Source organism: Xylona heveae, assembly GCF_001619985.1.
Source record: "Xylona heveae TC161 unplaced genomic scaffold L228scaffold_3, whole genome shotgun sequence".
Taxonomy (NCBI): Eukaryota; Fungi; Ascomycota; class Xylonomycetes; order Xylonales; family Xylonaceae; genus Xylona; species Xylona heveae.
Window position 1 is genome coordinate 1363283 of NW_017264195.1, and position 17114 is coordinate 1380396.

Sequence of the window (17114 nt, forward strand, 5' to 3'; positions counted from 1 at the left end):
AGCTTTAGTCTGACAACGGGGTTCGACTAACAGCGCAACAGTTAACTACAAAAGTGTTCAGGTCGAGTTAAAAATAATGTCTAGTTTACACACTATCTGATTCTTTTCTAAATTATGTGATTAATTGTATAGCTCCATTGATTGTGCCTTTTCATCTCGACAATGGGCTCTCTGCTTCTCATACGAGACCTTGGCTGGCCCCTCGATGAGTGCATGTTGTCCAGAGTGGTTATTTTCTTCCCAACGAGAAATTTGGAATCTCCTTGCTATCGCGTCCTGCTCAGAGTAGCTTAATCCAGGACGTCATCGCGAAGCGCGAACAGTTGCTTGATGACATCCTCCGACTTGCTCCTAATCCCGTCGTGGTAGATGGCATTCGTGATATACTGCTTGCAATTGCCAATCTTGGAGGCCGTTTCTCGAGACAAATCAAAGTCCACGTACATGTCATCGACAAAGACTACTGCATAGACTGGTACAGTGTTCTTACGCAATTGATTCTCATCGTAAAGGAACGGCCAGTCCATCTTTTCAGCAATTAGGTTAGCAGCCTCCTTGAGAGGCACCAGTTGGGCATAATCATCGAACATCCCAGGAAAGATCTATACATTGGAATGAAATATTAGTAATCTCATCTTCGCAAATGAGACCCTTGACTGACCATTTCACCTGTGAAGAAGAAAGGCTCTTCTTTCAGTTCTTCGCTTCGAAATTGGGGAAATTCAGTAGCTATGCGGCTTGCAGACCACTCTGAGGCCATTCTTGTTTTGCGTCAGCGGAGCAAATTCAATGGCGGGATGATAAAGGCATACCCTTGACAGTAGATGCTCTCATGGAGAATAGAATACAAGACATTTTGGTCGAAATGGAAGTAACCGTCAATCGTAGTCAGGGTGGATACAGTCAGAAACCCGAGATTTTCAAGCTCGTAATACGCACGGAGCACAATCTCTGAAGGCCTCGTTAGTGAGACTTTCTCCCAAGGGATGGATGCTCTCACCATGTACAACATCTATGCCGCCTGTTTACCGTCAGAAAATGATATACGCTATATTTGTGTTTCTTTTAAGACTTACCATGAGTGCCAAACGCAAGACCAAACTGCCGAAACCTCAAGACAGAGAGATGTCCACCAGAAGGTAGCTTTGGCGAGTGATCGGCGAAGTATTGCACAAGTCTTTTCACCCTCTCGATGTCTTCTGGATATTTTTTATAATATGCCTGATTGCGTTGAATGACCTTTTCTGGTATGTGTCAATGACAGGTTCCGTGACTAGTTAAAGAAAGGGCGCCATACTATATGTGTGTCTGTAGACGTCATCCGGCTGTCTGACCAGCGGCGGAAGTCCACCGCAAGTGAAAACTGCACGCATAAAGTTAGAAATGCTCGGAAGCAATAAAACGAGTCACAATTAACCTTCTCTCAGAGACGCCGGGCTATGCAATCAATCAACATCTTGGCGGTTCATCAGTTCCACAGGAAACTTACTATTTGGAAAGGTAACAAATGGCGCAGAAACCTCCGAAGCTTTGACTCATAAGACTCCATTGCTTTTTACCCTTTGGATAGTAAGCCGTGAGAACCTCTCGAATAGCTTCACAGTCGGCAACTTTGAGGGCTGTTAGCTATCATTTGAAGCTCAAATGAGTTGTGCCTCACCTATGTTGTCCGCCCGGAAAAACTTTAGGTAATTGGCTTGCTCTTGTGCATTTCCTTTTTGTGCAAGCGTCGCTGCACTTATCGGGCTGCTTAAGCCAGTGCCACGCTGGTCGAGAAACAGGATCTACGCGTTTTTACAGATCCCAAATTGTCAGTCTCTTTGTTGGGGACATATCATAATTGAACTTTTCGCCGTACGAACCTGATAGCCTTTGTCCAGTATGGGCTTGACAAAGGAATAGTAGTTTTGAGGGGAGCTACATTCGAAGCCGGGGCCACCTTGATCAATGAGCTTTTACCAAAGATCTTCATCTCATACTGCATTCAAGGACTGTCCTACCTTGTAAATACACCACTGCACTCGTTTACATCAGCTAGAGAACCTAGATGGATTCATGCAAGGAAAAGTGTTCAGGTAGATCATACTCCATGGCAATTGCTTTTCTTTCTCGTCCTTTAGATCTGCATTTACCTCAGCAAGCCTCACGCTTCTTGCAAAAAGCTGCAAAGTGCCGTCTTTAGGCCGCGCATAATCCTTAGGAACACTGAAGAAAAGCTCCGAAATCTTCAACTTTCCTGAAAGTACGTGCACCCATTAGCGCAAATCACCATGATATGGGTCGCGCAAACTACCTGGCGCAGTGTATGGACCAAAAGTCCTCAAGAGCTTTGCAGATGCCATATTGGGATTGATCTGAGACGATATGAAGCACAGACGGGAACTAGTTGTTTACATGCAGTTGGACTGGCGTTGGTTTGTATGTACCGTCAGTAGTGCGGGGAATCGACTGTGTGATGTCGGCAGCAACTTTAGACGGGTATCTCGGGTATAACTTCCGTATAGAAATTATGCAAACTCGTGCACTCTAATGTCGACACTATCAAAATCCCCAAGGTTCTTTCTCTCCAATGATCACGGGAAGCAGCCTGAACAGAGCCGATTAAATTTGGGCATAGATCAATTTGCTTGTTTGGAAAATAAATTCTGCCCCTGATAATTCCAAATTATGGGTAAAAAGGACAAAAAGTCAAAGGTAGACAAAAAGGCCAGGGTCGCCGAAAAGCAGAGTAAAAAGGCGGCCCAGAAAGAGAAGAAGGCCAGCAAAAAGGGTCCCGCGGGTGACGATAGTGATGCTGAAGATGTTGATCTGGACGCTGTCCTTGCACAATATGCGGAGCAGGTAAGGCGATTCCTTGCCATCAAGAAAGCGGGTTATTGTCGCATATCTCGTGTTTTCCCCATGGGTTGCTATCGCTCGTTTGAACTGTTGTTTTGATTTTTCGTGTATAAATTCTTTTCAAATTTTGCTTTTCTGTCAATTTTGATTCAAAAAATTTGTACAGCCTGCTGATATGTCTATAGCAAGCACAATTTCTGAAAGTCACGGAAGTGGGATGTGAACCGCCCCCGTCAAGATCTTCAGCTACCCTGATCGGGTCCCCTTCAAACAGTAATGAACTCTTTCTTTTTGGTGGCGAGTACTTCAATGGAGCTCTGGCAAAATTTTTCAATGACCTCTATGTCTATATAATAGACAAGGATGAGTGGCGACAAATCACCAGTCCTAACAGTCCTCTTCCCCGAAGCGGTCACGCTTGGTGTCGAGGCGGCAATACCGGAGGAATCTATCTTTTCGGCGGAGAATTCTCTTCTCCAAAGCAGGGAACCTTCTATCACTACAATGACTTCTGGAGGTTAGAGCCATCAACTCGAGAATGGACTCGAATTGAGACCAAAGGCAAAGGCCCGCCAGCGCGGAGCGGCCACCGAATGACGTACTATAAAAACTACATCATCCTCTTCGGTGGCTTCCAGGACACTTCTCAGCAGACCAAATACCTCAATGATCTCTGGATTTATGACTGCTCGACCTTCACATGGCATAACCCTATTCTTCCCCAAGCAGCCCAAAAGCCCGATGCAAGGTCATCCTTTTCCTTCCTGCCCCACGATCAAGGCGCTGTTATTTATGGCGGTTATTCTCGAATAAAGCTCAATACGACGGCAGGAAGACAGACCAAAGGCGGCGGCGGTATGGCGCAACGGTCTATCCTGAAACCTGTTATTCACCAAGACACTTGGTTCTTGCGCATTGTCCAGCCTGGGTCCGACGCACCTGCAAATGCCCCTCCGACCATCCGCTGGGAACGGCGCAAGCGGCCGGCTAACCCACCAAACCCGCCCCGAGCGGGTGTCACCATGGCCCACCACAAAGGCAGAGGTATTCTTTTTGGCGGCGTGTATGATGTCGAAGAAAGCGAAGAAGGCATCGACAGCGAGTTCTTCAACACCCTGTTCGCTTGGAACGTCGAGCGAAACCGATTCTTCCAGCTAACAATCCGCCGTCCTCGTAGCCCGCCAAAGAAGCAGCAGGCCGCTGATCGGGGAGGCAGACGTGGTCGTGGAAAGGCCGACGAAGAGGAGCTTCTTCGAAACCTGGCTGCCTTGGAAGCAAAGCTTTCCATAGATGACGCTGAATCGGTCAAAATTAGCAAGACTCCGGACGAGGATGAGGATGATGAGCCAGCGAAGCCGCAGAAAAACGTTCTCATGGAACTTCCCCACCCCAGATTCAACACTGCAATGGCGGTACAGGACGACGTTCTCTATCTCTTCGGCGGAACCTTTGAAAAGGGCGACCGGGAATATACATTCGATGAGATGTGGGCTGTCGATCTTGGAAAGCTTGATGGCGTTACGGAACTTTTCAAGCGCGAGCTGGAGAACTGGGAGGGCAGCGAGGACGAGGAAAGCGAGGAGGAAGATGAAGATGAAGAAGAAAGCGGCGATGAGTCCGACGCTGAGGCAGAGGCAGCAGCAGCAGAGGCCAGCACACGAGCGACATCGCTTGATTCTGAAGAAACCGCTGCCGCTGCTGCAAAAGCAAGCAAAGGCAAAGACGCCGAGGCGGCTGCCTCATCAGAGGACCCTGCAAACGCAACTGAGGATGCGACTGCCTCGTCCGCTCTTGCACAAGCTGACGGTCTGCCGTATCCAAGACCCTTTGAGTCTCTACGTGATTTCTTCGCCCGCTCATCGACACAGTGGCAAGACGTGTTGTTGGCGAAGCTTGAAAAAGCAGGTGTTGCTCCGGAAGCGAGGTCTATTAAGGAAATCAGGAAGCAGGCTTTCGAAATGGCAGAGGAAAAGTGGTGGGATTGCAGAGAGGAAATTCGTGCCCTTGAGGATGAGCAGGAGGAGGCTGGTATTGGGGAAGTTGTTGCTCTCGAGGAGCGTGGGAGCGGTGGTGGAGGAGGTGCTGGTCGACGCCGGTAGATGGGTTAGGATCTTGATCCGGTGTTACAATATTTACATTCATGTAAAAGAATATAGACCATAATGAAGCAAAAAGAATAGTAAATAGTTGAGGGTCCGTCCAGTATATACAAGTTTCTAGTTGGGAGTTTAAAAAAAGCGTCAAATCTATTATGCGTTGCTTCTCAACCCCATGAAAAAGCATCACGAGCGTCCTACGGGAGGAATTAAAAAGTAAAAAGTGATGAACGATGTGGGGTGGCAAAAGAGTTCGGAGACCCCGGCTTTGCAGAAGACGGTTCAGGCAACCTACATCTCTTACCCCGTTTTACCTCGAGCCTTGTCGCGGTGACCAAGGGATGGAGCAAAGGTCGCATAGGGCCAGAGGAAACTAATCCTCAGTGCCCATCCTCACGCCCCGCTCAAGCGAGAAGAATTTAATCCTCAGTGCCCCCTTGCGCCGCCCGGATTCGAACTCGAGATAGAAACATTCAGGGACATACTGATGCACCACATGCGGAATTGAGGAAACCATCAACCCTTCGGCCATCGACCCTTCGGCCATCGACCCTTCCGGTTAACTAAGGTACTTATTAAATCAAATATATGGATGCAGGTGAGTGAATGGATTCGGTAGCGGGAGCCTCGGAGGTACGGGAAAGGATACCACCGAGGTGAGTTTGCCCCGGGGGCTTTGGATATTCACCGCTGGCCCTGGATGCCCGGGAGGCCATGTCGTGTGTTAGTATGCAATCCGCGGAGAGAGCCACCAACCCCTTCCCCATAGCCTTTTGGTAACCTCGCAGCATCTAACTCTGAGTCCTCGAGACATCGGCCAAAACGTTCCTCACGAGCTCAAAGTCCCGTTGGACATCCACTCGCCAGGTCGAAATAGCAATGCGAGTTGCCGGCGAGCCTCCCCAGCTGGTCCCAGAAACGTACATCTTTGACGTATCCTTGATCTTCTGCACGAGAATTCGGTTTAGCTCAGGATCTTTGGCACGGAAGAGAACTATAATATATATCTTCGACAAGAGCTCGGTTTCTGAAACAGGCACGCCTTGATCAGGAAGCAGCTCATAGTCCTCTGAGTCGTGAATCCATCCTGCAATTTCGCGGGCAAGGCGGATTTGACGCTGCAACATATCCTTGTATCCTATCCGTCCATAGGCTAGGAGTGTGGCAAGTACCGGGAGTGCGCGGAAACGCCTCGAGTTCTCGATACCGATGTTCAGCGGAGATGGAATGGAGCTGGAGAAGGGATCGTCGGGGGACTTGGGGCCGGTATTGGAGCTGAGATATGCTGCGTTTGGATTTCTAAAGACGGACTCCGCAAGGGAAAGATGGCGAGTGAAGAAGAATCCGCAGTCATAAGGCTAACATTGAATTAGTTTTCGGAATGTGAATGGCCATCAAAGCGAATAATGTCTGAAGAAGAGCACAGCGGAGGATGCTTACCACATTAAGCAGTTTATGTCCGTCACCAGTTATAGAATCTGCCAGCTCAAGGCCCTCGCAGCCGCGCATTACGTGTTCGAACTCGACTGAGTCTAGGATTCGGCCAAAGAGACCAAATGCTGGAAACCAACAGGAAGCGTCAGCATATCCCTTGATAGACTTGGCAGAAGGGCTCAGAGAATAACGTACCGCCATCGACATGGATCCAAGCACCGTATCTATCACAAAGAGCACGAATATACTGCATATTCTGCAGTCCATTCGTGGCAAAATGACCAGTGTTGACTTCTCCACAAGATATGGCGACAATGGTAATATACTCCGGGTCCGCAATACACGTCTCCAATTTAGACATGTCGAATTCGACGGATCCTTCGACGCTGATGTTTTTGACAGCAAGGCGGCCGAGGCCGACGATACTTGCTGCCTTTGACAGAGAAGAATGCGGAGTTGTTGTAAGGATCTGGATTCTGCGATTCAGTCGGCTGGCGACCTCTATGAAGCCGTGCTCTGCCACGCTAATTTCAGAGCCCTTTAAGACATGGGACACAACAAAGTCCCTCCCGCAGGCGAGACCAAGCACATTGCTTGCTGTTGCTCCTGTGGTGAAGGTCCGACCAACCCATGTCTTTTCGTCGAGATGGAATAGTTGCAGGAGCAGCCGAAGAGCCGTGTCTTCTACCACCGTTGCAATTGTTTCCTTGGGCAGATGCACCTGTACATTCTGGTCAAAGTCTGTGACAATATGGTCTGCGATTAATGCTGCCGGTGTCACTCCCCCTGTCACAAAACCATAATAATTTGGTGATTGGCTGTTGGCGCTCAGTGCAGGGACGAGTTCTTGGAGTATATATTTCGAAGTGCTTTCCACCCCGAGACCGTCGTCACGGAGAGCTGTGGGTAATGTTGCAATTGCCTGCTTCATTAGATCTCCATCAGGCAGAACTCGCCTTCCGTGAATCTCATGCCGAGTATGGGCACCATGACGAAGAAGATCTGTGTAAAGTTCCCCAGAGATATCTTCCATGGTGAATAGAAATGGAGGGCTATTGGTGATCAAGGAATCGACTCCAAACGAGAAGCAAGATTAAGCAATATCATGTATTAAATGAGACTTGCAAATGCTCTACAATTCCCACATCTTGACGAATTGCAACCCTATAATCAGCAAATATGAATGGGAAAATGCTGACAATACTTCAAGAATAAATTAAACAGAATTTACTCCGTAAAATAAAGAAAATTCAAAGGAAAAATCTAATGAAGGATTTGTGAAAGATATTATGGAGCTATCTATAGTGCACGCAGAAAAAAATAGAAAATACGGTATAAACGGACGCTGTTGTCAAAGATGATGTTGAGTCCGTCCCACGTTTGTCATAGGGCGTGAGGTTGTCGGCGGCTAAACGTCGGGATCATCCTAACATCACGTGATACCGCGACTCACCACCATGAACCTCTCAATTTATCCGCGATGGACGACGCGTTAGGCGAATGATAATGATCACGCAGCATCGCGACTAACATTGAAGATATGATCGATATTTTATCACCGCTTACACCCGGCCATGGTACGACTTAATGACGAAGAATAATTTACGGGAGCACATTTCTTGGTTGCTGGGGGCAAAACCATACCTGCCGCCCCAAATCGGACCGCTTCCGCCTTTGATAGACTCGATCTCGACAGACATCGCAGAGCCAATTGTACTTGAAGAGACCCTGTTTTATCCGCGACTAGAGCAAACAAACACGAAAGATGACTTTTTGGATCTCGACGCGTTTGATGCTGGACCTGAAGCAGGACTCACGCCCCCGCAATCACGAGAAACCTCGCGTTTCCCACCACCGATAAACGCGGAGGAAATATCTATTGGTGCTCGCAACTCTGCTAACATGGCTCGACTTCGTTCCGCTCCGAACTCTTCTACTAAGCCCCGTCTTGTTAGTCGAATACTCTCGCCGGCCCACGCAGCTCCTACGAGAAGTACTCTCTCTGGAAAACCGGACTTTCACCAATATATCGAGGGTGAGTAATGGATGCCACTGTATCAGAATGGACACCGTAATACTAAACAAGAGCCTAAGGAACACCTTCTAATCGAGCGTCAAAATCAGTCTCATCTCTTAATGCCAAACCAGTGGATTCTCGGTCCAACCATCAATTGCTCACCCCGAGTCTCTCGTCCGCACATTCAGCAGCGTTCTATGTGGACTCAATTGATCTTACGGGCGATGCTGATACGCAAACCGCTTCTTCAGATACAGTTGAAGCTTTTGGGGAGTCTAGGGCGATATGGAGAGAAGACTCCGCTTCGAGACAGGAGCCTTTGGTCAAAAGAGGAACAAAGAGGAAGAGCGAGGAATTCGAGAACGATACAGATCGAAGATCTACCTCGCGCGAACCCTCAGCGGGGTTCATAGCCATAGAGGCATTTCCAGAAGAAGCACCACAAACATTCTCAGAAAATCCTCCACGATCCCCGTCTCGAAACGCGTCTGATTCAACGGGTCTGCCTAGAGACTCCGATTCCTCGAGAACTTGGGGTAAAGGCGAATCTGGGAAGGAAATGCACGATGATACGGCAATCGGGAAAAGAAAACGAAAATCACTCAGCTCGATTTCTCCTTCGCCAAGTTCGAAGGTGACTAGTATATCGGAAATGCCTTCAACAAGATCACCAGCTAAACAACACCAACCAACGCACAGTCGCTCTAGGATGTCACAAGAAGATCCTGAGGCCTCAGACCCACCAACTTCGATACGTATGCCGCAAACTGCTCCTAGGATTAATGCCGGAACAAAAAGGCGCCTGAAGCCAGTGATCGAGGACTCTGAGGATGAAGAGGACGAACTTGCAAGGGATGATATGGAAGTAGATGATAAACACGAGATCGCGTCACGTTTAACTTCGCCGGAGAAACCACGGCATACGACTACGGATGCTGACCGTCGAAAGCAGTGGTCCCAATCCAAAAATGAAAGTCAAATCGCAACTATTGGGGAGCTTGGAAACACTCATGTGAAGGGATCACCCAGAAAGTCAACGCGCAACGATCCAGTTGCTCCAATAGAAGACAGTAACGGCCCTTCGCCGTTTTATGAGGATTCGCCTACGAAGGCAAAGATGGTCCAGCCTTCCAGCGCTCAGTCCAATTGTGTTTCCTCTGCCCCAATATCTGAAGAAGAGAGAGCTTCCGTTCAACGATTTCTCAAGGTTCCGGCGACAAAAGTCGAAGAGGTTCTCAGTAAAACCCAATGGGAGCTTCGTGCAAACTCTGAAGCAATTTTTCAATATTTGTCCGAAGAAGGCGCCGAAGCGCCGGTCCAACTTACGGAACAGGGGAAATATCTGAGGAGCAAAAGTCAGTCACTCAAGGAATTGCTGGAAGTCAGGAATGAGTATATATCCTTGTTGGAGAAGAAGGAGAAACTTAAAGCCAGGGTCATTGAAGCGCTTGAGGAAGGACTAGAAACATCAGAATATCAAGGAGTTCTCGAAGAGAGTCGCTCAGCAACACAAACGCTCAAAAGGCTTGACGCAAAGGTTTTTTGGCTTCTGAAACAAGCCTCATTCACCAGTTGCGGCTCGGACCGAGCAACACAACCGCGAGAGGAGCAGGATTTGCGAGGAAGCGTCATGGTGCAATCCACGCAAGCCCCTTCCCAAACTTTTCAGACAACACCGCTTTCCAATCCCAACGAAGGATTTATACAAACACAGCTTGTTCATCAGACCCAAGTGCCAGTCTCGAACGAGCTGTCAGTATCACAGCGAGTAGGAGCGCCAAGCGTCACGTCAAACAACATTTTAGGTTCTCGTCCAATAGTACGAGAGAAGCCGAGCGCAGGCCAAATTCCCGCAATGCCAACTGCCAGAGGAATATCAGCTAGCTTGGGCGGTGATGATTGGAATGACGAGGAGGAGGAGGCTATGTTGCCCAAGCCTAGTTTCAGAGATGACATGAGAAGAGCAGGAGGGTCTCATTTCCATGCCAGTAATGGATCCCTAACTACTACCCAGCTGGGCCAGACTATTCCCGGAAAGGCGGCGAACGATGAGTATGAATTTGATGATGCTGTTTTTCAGGACGACGAAGAAGCTCTCTTTAGTAGGAATATGGGTCCTTCGGCGTTTGACAGGATGGAGGATGATGAGTTTTGTCATGATGATGATAATGACATGTTGGAGGTTGCCGAAAATTTGGAATATGAGCACTCGTTCCAATCGAGGGATCAAGATTCTTTCACCTCACGTCAAGCACTGGCAGAAACATCCGGCAACATAAAGACGCCGAGGAAAGGCAAGGACACTGAAAGGCGCCGTGAAGTGAGCCAGACTTGCGAGAGTGCAAGCACCCCTGACATGATGCAGCACCCGTGGTCCAAAGAGGTCAAAGCAGCAATGAAGGAACGCTTCCATTTGCGAGGTTTTCGACACAATCAGCTTGAGGCAATCAATGCAACGCTTGGTGGGAGGGATGTGTTTGTCCTCATGCCAACTGGAGGCGGCAAGTCGCTATGCTATCAGCTACCCTCCATTGTCAAGTCAGGCCGGACTCGTGGAGTGACTGTTGTGATATCGCCTCTTCTCAGTCTCATGCAGGATCAAGTTGAGCATCTCCAGAAGCTAAAGATCCAGGCGTTTTTCATCAACGGTGAGGTCAGTGCTCAGCGTCGCAGGCTGATTCAAGAAACCCTCCGGGAACCGAATGTTGAGCAGTTCATACAGTTGCTCTATGTGACGCCGGAAATGCTGAGCAAGAGCCAAGCTATGACAAATGCCTTCAGAAGTCTTTACAACCGAAAAAAACTAGCTCGTTTCGTCATTGATGAAGCACATTGCGTGAGCCAATGGGGCCATGATTTTCGTCCAGACTACAAGTTGCTGGGAGAAGTCCGATTGGACTTCCCTGAGGTGCCAGTGATGGCTCTGACGGCGACTGCTACGGAAAATGTCAAGGTAGACGTTATCCACAATCTTGGGATGGACGGATGCGAAGTGTTCACGCAAAGCTTCAACCGACCGAACCTGACCTATGAGGTGCGACCGAAAGCGAAAGCAACCGAAGTACTTGACAGCATTGCCGAAACAATTCAGAACTACCAGGGGCAGTCTGGAATCATTTATTGTCTTTCACGGAAGAATTGCGAAAGGATTGCGGCTAAACTGTGCCAGGAGTATGGTGTTAAGGCTTGCCATTATCATGCGGGAATGGAAAATAGCGAGCGAACAGAAATACAAAAGCAATGGCAGAATGGAGAGTACGATGTTATCGTTGCCACAATTGCATTCGGAATGGGAATTGATAAGCCCGACGTTCGTTTTGTCATTCATCATACCATTCCCAAGAGTCTCGAGGGATATTATCAGGAAACGGGCCGTGCTGGTCGAGATGGGAAGCGCTCGGGCTGCTATCTGTATTACGGGTATCAGGATACGATGGGGATTAGAAAAATGATTGATGATGGAGATGGAAGCGAGGAACAAAAGGAGCGCCAACACAAAATGCTCCGCAATGTCGTTCAATTTTGCGAGAACAAGTCTGATTGCCGCCGCGTACAGGTCTTGGCCTACTTTAATGAGTCATTCAGGAAGGAAGACTGTCACAATGGATGTGACAACTGCAATTCCAAGAGCGTTTTTGAGACTCATGACTACACTGAATATGCTTCAAAAGCACTGAAGTTGGTGCGCCGATTTGGCCGGCAAAGAGTCACACTATTACAATGTGTGGACGTATTTCGTGGCAGCAAAACTAAAAAGATCTTGGGCTCTGCGCAGTCAAGGTTTCCTGAGTATGGAGCAGGTTCGAAGTTGGAACGGGGCGAAGCTGAACGTCTGTTTTATCGTTTATTGAGCGAAGGTGCGCTAGAGGAGGTGAACGTGATGAACAGAAAGAAGTTTGCGACGCAGTATATACAGGTAAGCTTATCTGATTCCTCTTGAGTATGCAAGGAATGTGCTCACGAATCATGCAAATAGCCTGGAGGAAATTATATGGATTTCATGACGGGAAGAAGGCGAGTTAAAATTCAAGTTCGCGTGTCCCCTCGCAAAACGAAAGAATCATCGAATTCAACTAGGACCACCAAGAAAAATACTGGGGTGGAAGCATCACGTCATGAGTATCCCCAATCAACAAATGTGTCTTCTCCGATACAGCAAGCCGCATCCCGGCGAAAAGTCAAGCAATACCGTTACGAAGAGAAAGGTGATGCCCAACTCCACCGTAACGGCTATGCGCGTGATGAGTTTGTGGTCTCTGATAATGATCCTGGAGGCGCCGAGAGCACCGATAGCGATGATGGATTCGAGCCAATTCGTATTGCTGGGAGATCAAGGAAAGCGCCGAACAAGGAACTTGGACCGCCTATCACCACCGATGAAAAGCTTACCAGTCTCAACGCCATGCATGTGCTCGTGCTCGAAGATTTTATGCACCATGCAAAATTGGTCAGTAATAAGGTGAGTAAAATATCACGACAATATAAAATGTTGGGATATAGATTCTCACACGCATGACTCTATAGATTATTGTGGACAAAGGACTTCGCTCTCAACCATTTAGCGACACCATATTGCGAGAAATGGCAATCAATTTCCCCAAAAGTATGTACTTGATGTAAGGGCCTCTGAATTTACATAAACTGACTCTGTGTCCTACAGATAAGGAAGAACTGCTTGAAATTCCGGGCATTGACCCGGAAAAGGTCAGGTTCTACGGGGAAACATTCTTGAAGCTGGTCTCGAGCGCCGAGAACCGATATACGACGCTGATGCGAGAGAACGAGGACCGCACGGCAGATCCAAACCAGGCCAATGTAATTGATATCAGCAGCGACGAGGGGGACGGCTTTGCTGCTGGCGCCTTTGGAGAGGTCGACGAATTCGGTGATCTCGATCCATCGCAAGAGCAACGCAGTTCATATTTTCAATCCGTGCCCGAAGTTGATGCTTTTAATGCCCAGTGTACGTTTGAGTGCAATCTTCAAAGCCTTTCCTAAAGTCTGACACCGTTGCTGACTTCCTTCTCTGAATACAGTCACTCAATTAGAGCCACCCGCTCAAACTTCCCGCTCCGAGCCCGCGGGTCAAACCTCTGGACCCTCTCGAGCTTTTAGCGACAAAGTAAATAGCCGGAGCCGATCAAAAAGTGGAACGGGCTCCGGCGGGAAGAGAGGCTCCTCCCGAGCTGGAGGTAGCGGAAATAAGAGCCAAAGCCAAAGTAGAGTGACAAAACGGTCAACAGGCTCGAGAACAAGCGGCGGCAAATCAGCAAGCGCCTCGAGCTCCAAACAAAGTGGCGGTCGACAAGCTACTCTGACTGGCGGTCGAGGAATCGGCATGATGCCGATTTAGCTATCTCGCCCGTCGTATGATTGTGTTCTCTTTGAATTGTTTTTTAAATCTGCATGAGCGAATATCTTTCCCAAGCATTCTTCTCTTTCTTGATGGCCTTGTCTTTTTCTATTTACTTTTCATCAATCTGCATGATATCATATGGCGTTTGGGACGGCGTTGTAGTGTAATATGCAAGGGGACACAAGAGAAACACGGAACCGGCGCTTGCAAGGCGACAAATATTTACTCTCTATGGTCTCGCCTCTAGATGATTTGTCCTCGCGCTGATACTCCCTGAGGGCAGATATATGAGGGGGTCTTCTTTCAGCTTGTTGCTAGCCTGTTTTATCTTAGGATGAGTTCTGTTTTTTTTTTTCTTTCTTTCTGGTCGGTAGAATCGGTGTTGGCATCCTCACATTGTATATCGGCTCTGGCGCTTACCTTTTCGTTGGCATTTTTCATTTCCTTTGCTGCCATCTCTCTTTTGAACTAGTACGTTGTATAAGTCATGTCATGACAGAACCACTTTTATCTCTTCATCCGCAAGACTCCAACGCAACGTCATGACATCTTTAGATTATAGGACTATCATTTTCACTATCGCCATCTTTTCGTGCCTAGTTGCGTCAAACAAGCATCATGCATTTATTTACTATTATTTTTCTTTTTTCTCTTTTCAATCAAAAGAGATATATACAGGTTCATTATCACGACTCCCGGTCGTCAGAAAGATATGCACATCCAAAACACATAGAAACCCTTTCCTTCCCTCCCCCTCCCCATCCTTCCCCCTCCCTTTCCTTCCCTTCCCCCTTCCCCCGCACTCTACTCCCTATAAATCTCAAAGTTTCCACACGCACTAATATTACCAAAATACCAACTATGCGCATCGAGATCCAGCCCCGGCGGCTCGCCCGTATTTCCACTAAGATTCACATCGCCCGTCAAGACCTCAATCACGCCGGGCGTCACGGGCACCTCGTTCCCCGTGGTTATCCAATACTCGGGACTGATATGCACAAAGCCCAGCAGGAGCGGCGGCAGGCGGGGCACCGGATCGTCGTAGTGCGTTACCCTGTAATTGCCCGCGCCGGGGTTATTCGTGATATAGTCGCTCAGCGGCGCGGGCGCGATCCGCGGCGAGCCGAACGTGTATAGTGCCGCGTTGTACCCGGCTTTGCGCAGCTCGGCGGCGGCGAAGTCTGCAATCGCGCCGCCCAGGCTATGGCCCGTGACGACGACTTGGTAGGACGGGTGTGCGGAAGCGGCGGCCTCGACTGCCGCGAGGACGCCAGACCGCGCTTCGACCCAGGATGTCCAGAAGCCTTGGTCCGCGGAGCAGCCGGCGCAGATGTCGGTGGTGACGAGCGGGAAGTCGGCGTCCGCGAGGAAGTTCCGGATGGAGTTGGACCCGCGGAAGGAGACGACGATGAGGGAGTGCGTGGAGTCGATGGCGACGAAGCCGGTTACGTCTGTTAGGAGGGAGCTGGATGTGTGTTAGGGTGGGATAGAAAGGCGGGTGGGGGAGGGAAAAGAGAGGGAGGGACAAAAAGGCGGAAGGATAAGAAAAGTTGAAGAGTGGGAGAAAGAGGGGTAGAGGGAAAGAGGTGGGAGAGAGTGGGACAAAAGAAGAGGAGGAGGGGTACTTTTGAAACTCAAGAGAGGTAACGGTATTGGATGCCTCTACGAGGGGACAGTTGCCCGGCGGACAAGTGACTTTGTTGCCGGGAGAGTTGTTGTTGTTGGCACAGTACGCCGCGGCGGCGTATTGCTCAAACAGGTTAAATTTGTTGAAGAGGTCTTGGCTGATTGCTGTTAAGCGGTCTGGTTAGTTAATCTGTCTCGTTCAATGAGCGGTAGAGCTCTCTTCGAATTGAGACGGAATCAGGGGGTTTCAGCAATGGGCAGAGGAAAAAGAGGTGATCGGAGTATTATCAATGTCGGATAGAGAGTTAAGAGTAGATCAATGAAAAAGCAATGAGAGAGAGAGAGAGAGGGAGGGAGAGCAAGGCGAATTGACGTCAGAGGGAGACTGGCGCAGTAATAAGTCCATGGCAAAACGTCCCTTATAGCAAGAAATAAGAATGATAGAGAGACAAATATGAAGGGACAATTGGTTTTGGAGGGCATTCGTCCATTCGAAAATCACAGAATAAGCAAAGACAAGAAATCGAAAAAGAGGTGTGATGCAGCAAAGATGGGATTGATATATTTGTGAGTTGAATCGATCCGAAAAAAAAAAAAAAAACGAATAAAAGAATAAAAGAATAAAAAAAGAAAAAAAGAAAAAAGTTGATGCTATCGTTGACGCCATATCAAATGAAACTAATCAAACATACATCCTAAGGAATAGGAAGAAAGAAAGGAGAGGATAAGGGAATCTATTGCTTACAGCGAGTTTCCAATGGTGCGGCTTGAACTGAGACGACGCCAATTGCAAGCGCAATGGACAGCAAATTCCACGAAACCATATTGAAACAAACGGTTGTATGTTTCCAAGGGGAGCAGTAAAGGCAGAGGACTGCGACAGCAACTGGAAAGATTGACAAGACGTCAAATAGAGCAAGCAACTCAACTATTTCCACAAGAAATAGGCACAGCAAAGCTGCCTGCGCAATACCGATATTTTGCACAGGAGTGCTTGAGATCGCTGCTGGGCTCAGTCAAAACGAAATTCCTACCGCAAAGGCTGCCATGCTAGCTTTATATCCGCATCATGTCTCGCTGCCTTTTTCCGGCCATCCGCCTCCTCATCGTCTCCCGAGGCGGGGTGCTCTCAGCAAAGAGCATTTGGCATTTGACTCCTCATTTCCTCATCTCCTCACATATCCACATCTGCCCGATTGAGTGAGCCTAGCGGCTGGACCCGAGGCCGAGATATAATTATTTGCCGTCCCGTCAAGCCATGCCGCTGGCTTAGCAAGGGTTTGATTTGGAAACGGCCCTAGCTTCTGACATGTCCACTTCAAGGAATCAGATCTCGAACCATGAGGGCGGCGCTAAGCCTCGAGGCAGAAGATGCGAAGAACATTTGCCGTGACATTTGAAGAGTCTTGCAGCAAGCTCAAGCTAGCGCTAAAGAAAGGGAAAACCAAGCCATTCGTGCTGATTGGACTGCCAAAAGAGGAAAAAAGGAAAGAAGCCAAGTGCATCCAGGAACGAAGCAGACGCCTCAGACCACAAAGAAACGCGGGGTAAAAGGGATGGAAGGCGAGGAAGCGCAAGGGCGGAATCATGCGGAATAGGAGTAGGTCAGGCGTTCCACGGAAAGGATAGATTCGTTTCCCGGTCTGGCCGGAGGTAGATCCTGAACGGGAACAGGAACAGGAATGAGGAAAACATGGCGGTGTGTTTGTGTAGTGTGTGCGCCTCCGGGAATCAGCCGATGCCGAGG

The 17114-nt window shown here is 48.6% G+C and overlaps 5 protein-coding genes across 5 annotated transcripts; 2 read left to right on the top strand and 3 right to left on the bottom strand.

Annotated features, from left to right (window-relative positions):
* Positions 1–78: 78 nt before the first annotated feature.
* L228DRAFT_245281 (alpha/beta-hydrolase) lies at positions 79–2408 on the bottom strand. Its single transcript, XM_018332123.1, has 13 exons — positions 2294–2408; positions 2087–2236; positions 2001–2015; positions 1863–1939; positions 1661–1784; positions 1490–1610; positions 1418–1437; positions 1298–1363; positions 1077–1244; positions 1001–1021; positions 813–951; positions 662–761; positions 79–602 (listed from the first exon to the last, which is right to left on the bottom strand). Exons 1-13 carry the CDS (start codon positions 2340–2342, stop codon positions 291–293), a joined length of 1362 nt encoding a protein of 453 aa, XP_018189913.1. The 5' UTR covers positions 2343–2408; the 3' UTR covers positions 79–290.
* Positions 2409–2576: 168 nt separating this feature from the next.
* On the top strand, positions 2577–5068 carry L228DRAFT_281441 (galactose oxidase). The gene is made up of 2 exons (XM_018335887.1): positions 2577–2841; positions 3024–5068. Exons 1-2 carry the CDS (start codon positions 2668–2670, stop codon positions 4935–4937), a joined length of 2088 nt encoding a protein of 695 aa, XP_018189914.1. The 5' UTR covers positions 2577–2667; the 3' UTR covers positions 4938–5068.
* Positions 5069–5725: 657 nt separating this feature from the next.
* On the bottom strand, positions 5726–7401 carry L228DRAFT_266703 (putative tyrosine decarboxylase; the record flags this gene model as incomplete). Its single annotated transcript, XM_018334896.1, has 3 exons — positions 5726–6292; positions 6375–6493; positions 6564–7401. The coding sequence occupies 3 exons, from the start codon at positions 7399–7401 to the stop codon at positions 5726–5728; spliced, it is 1524 nt and encodes a 507-aa protein (XP_018189915.1).
* Positions 7402–7912: 511 nt separating this feature from the next.
* Positions 7913–14157, top strand: L228DRAFT_259591 (hypothetical protein). Its single transcript, XM_018334178.1, has 6 exons — positions 7913–8403; positions 8463–12301; positions 12362–12844; positions 12910–12988; positions 13046–13348; positions 13422–14157. Exons 1-6 carry the CDS (start codon positions 7956–7958, stop codon positions 13736–13738), a joined length of 5469 nt encoding a protein of 1822 aa, XP_018189916.1. The 5' UTR covers positions 7913–7955; the 3' UTR covers positions 13739–14157.
* A 388-nt stretch (positions 14158–14545) lies between these two features.
* On the bottom strand, positions 14546–16191 carry L228DRAFT_237301 (alpha/beta-hydrolase; the record flags this gene model as incomplete). The annotated part of the gene is made up of 3 exons (XM_018330916.1): positions 14546–15206; positions 15367–15532; positions 16113–16191. The coding sequence occupies 3 exons, from the start codon at positions 16189–16191 to the stop codon at positions 14546–14548; spliced, it is 906 nt and encodes a 301-aa protein (XP_018189917.1).
* Between the last annotated feature and the right edge of the window lie 923 nt (positions 16192–17114).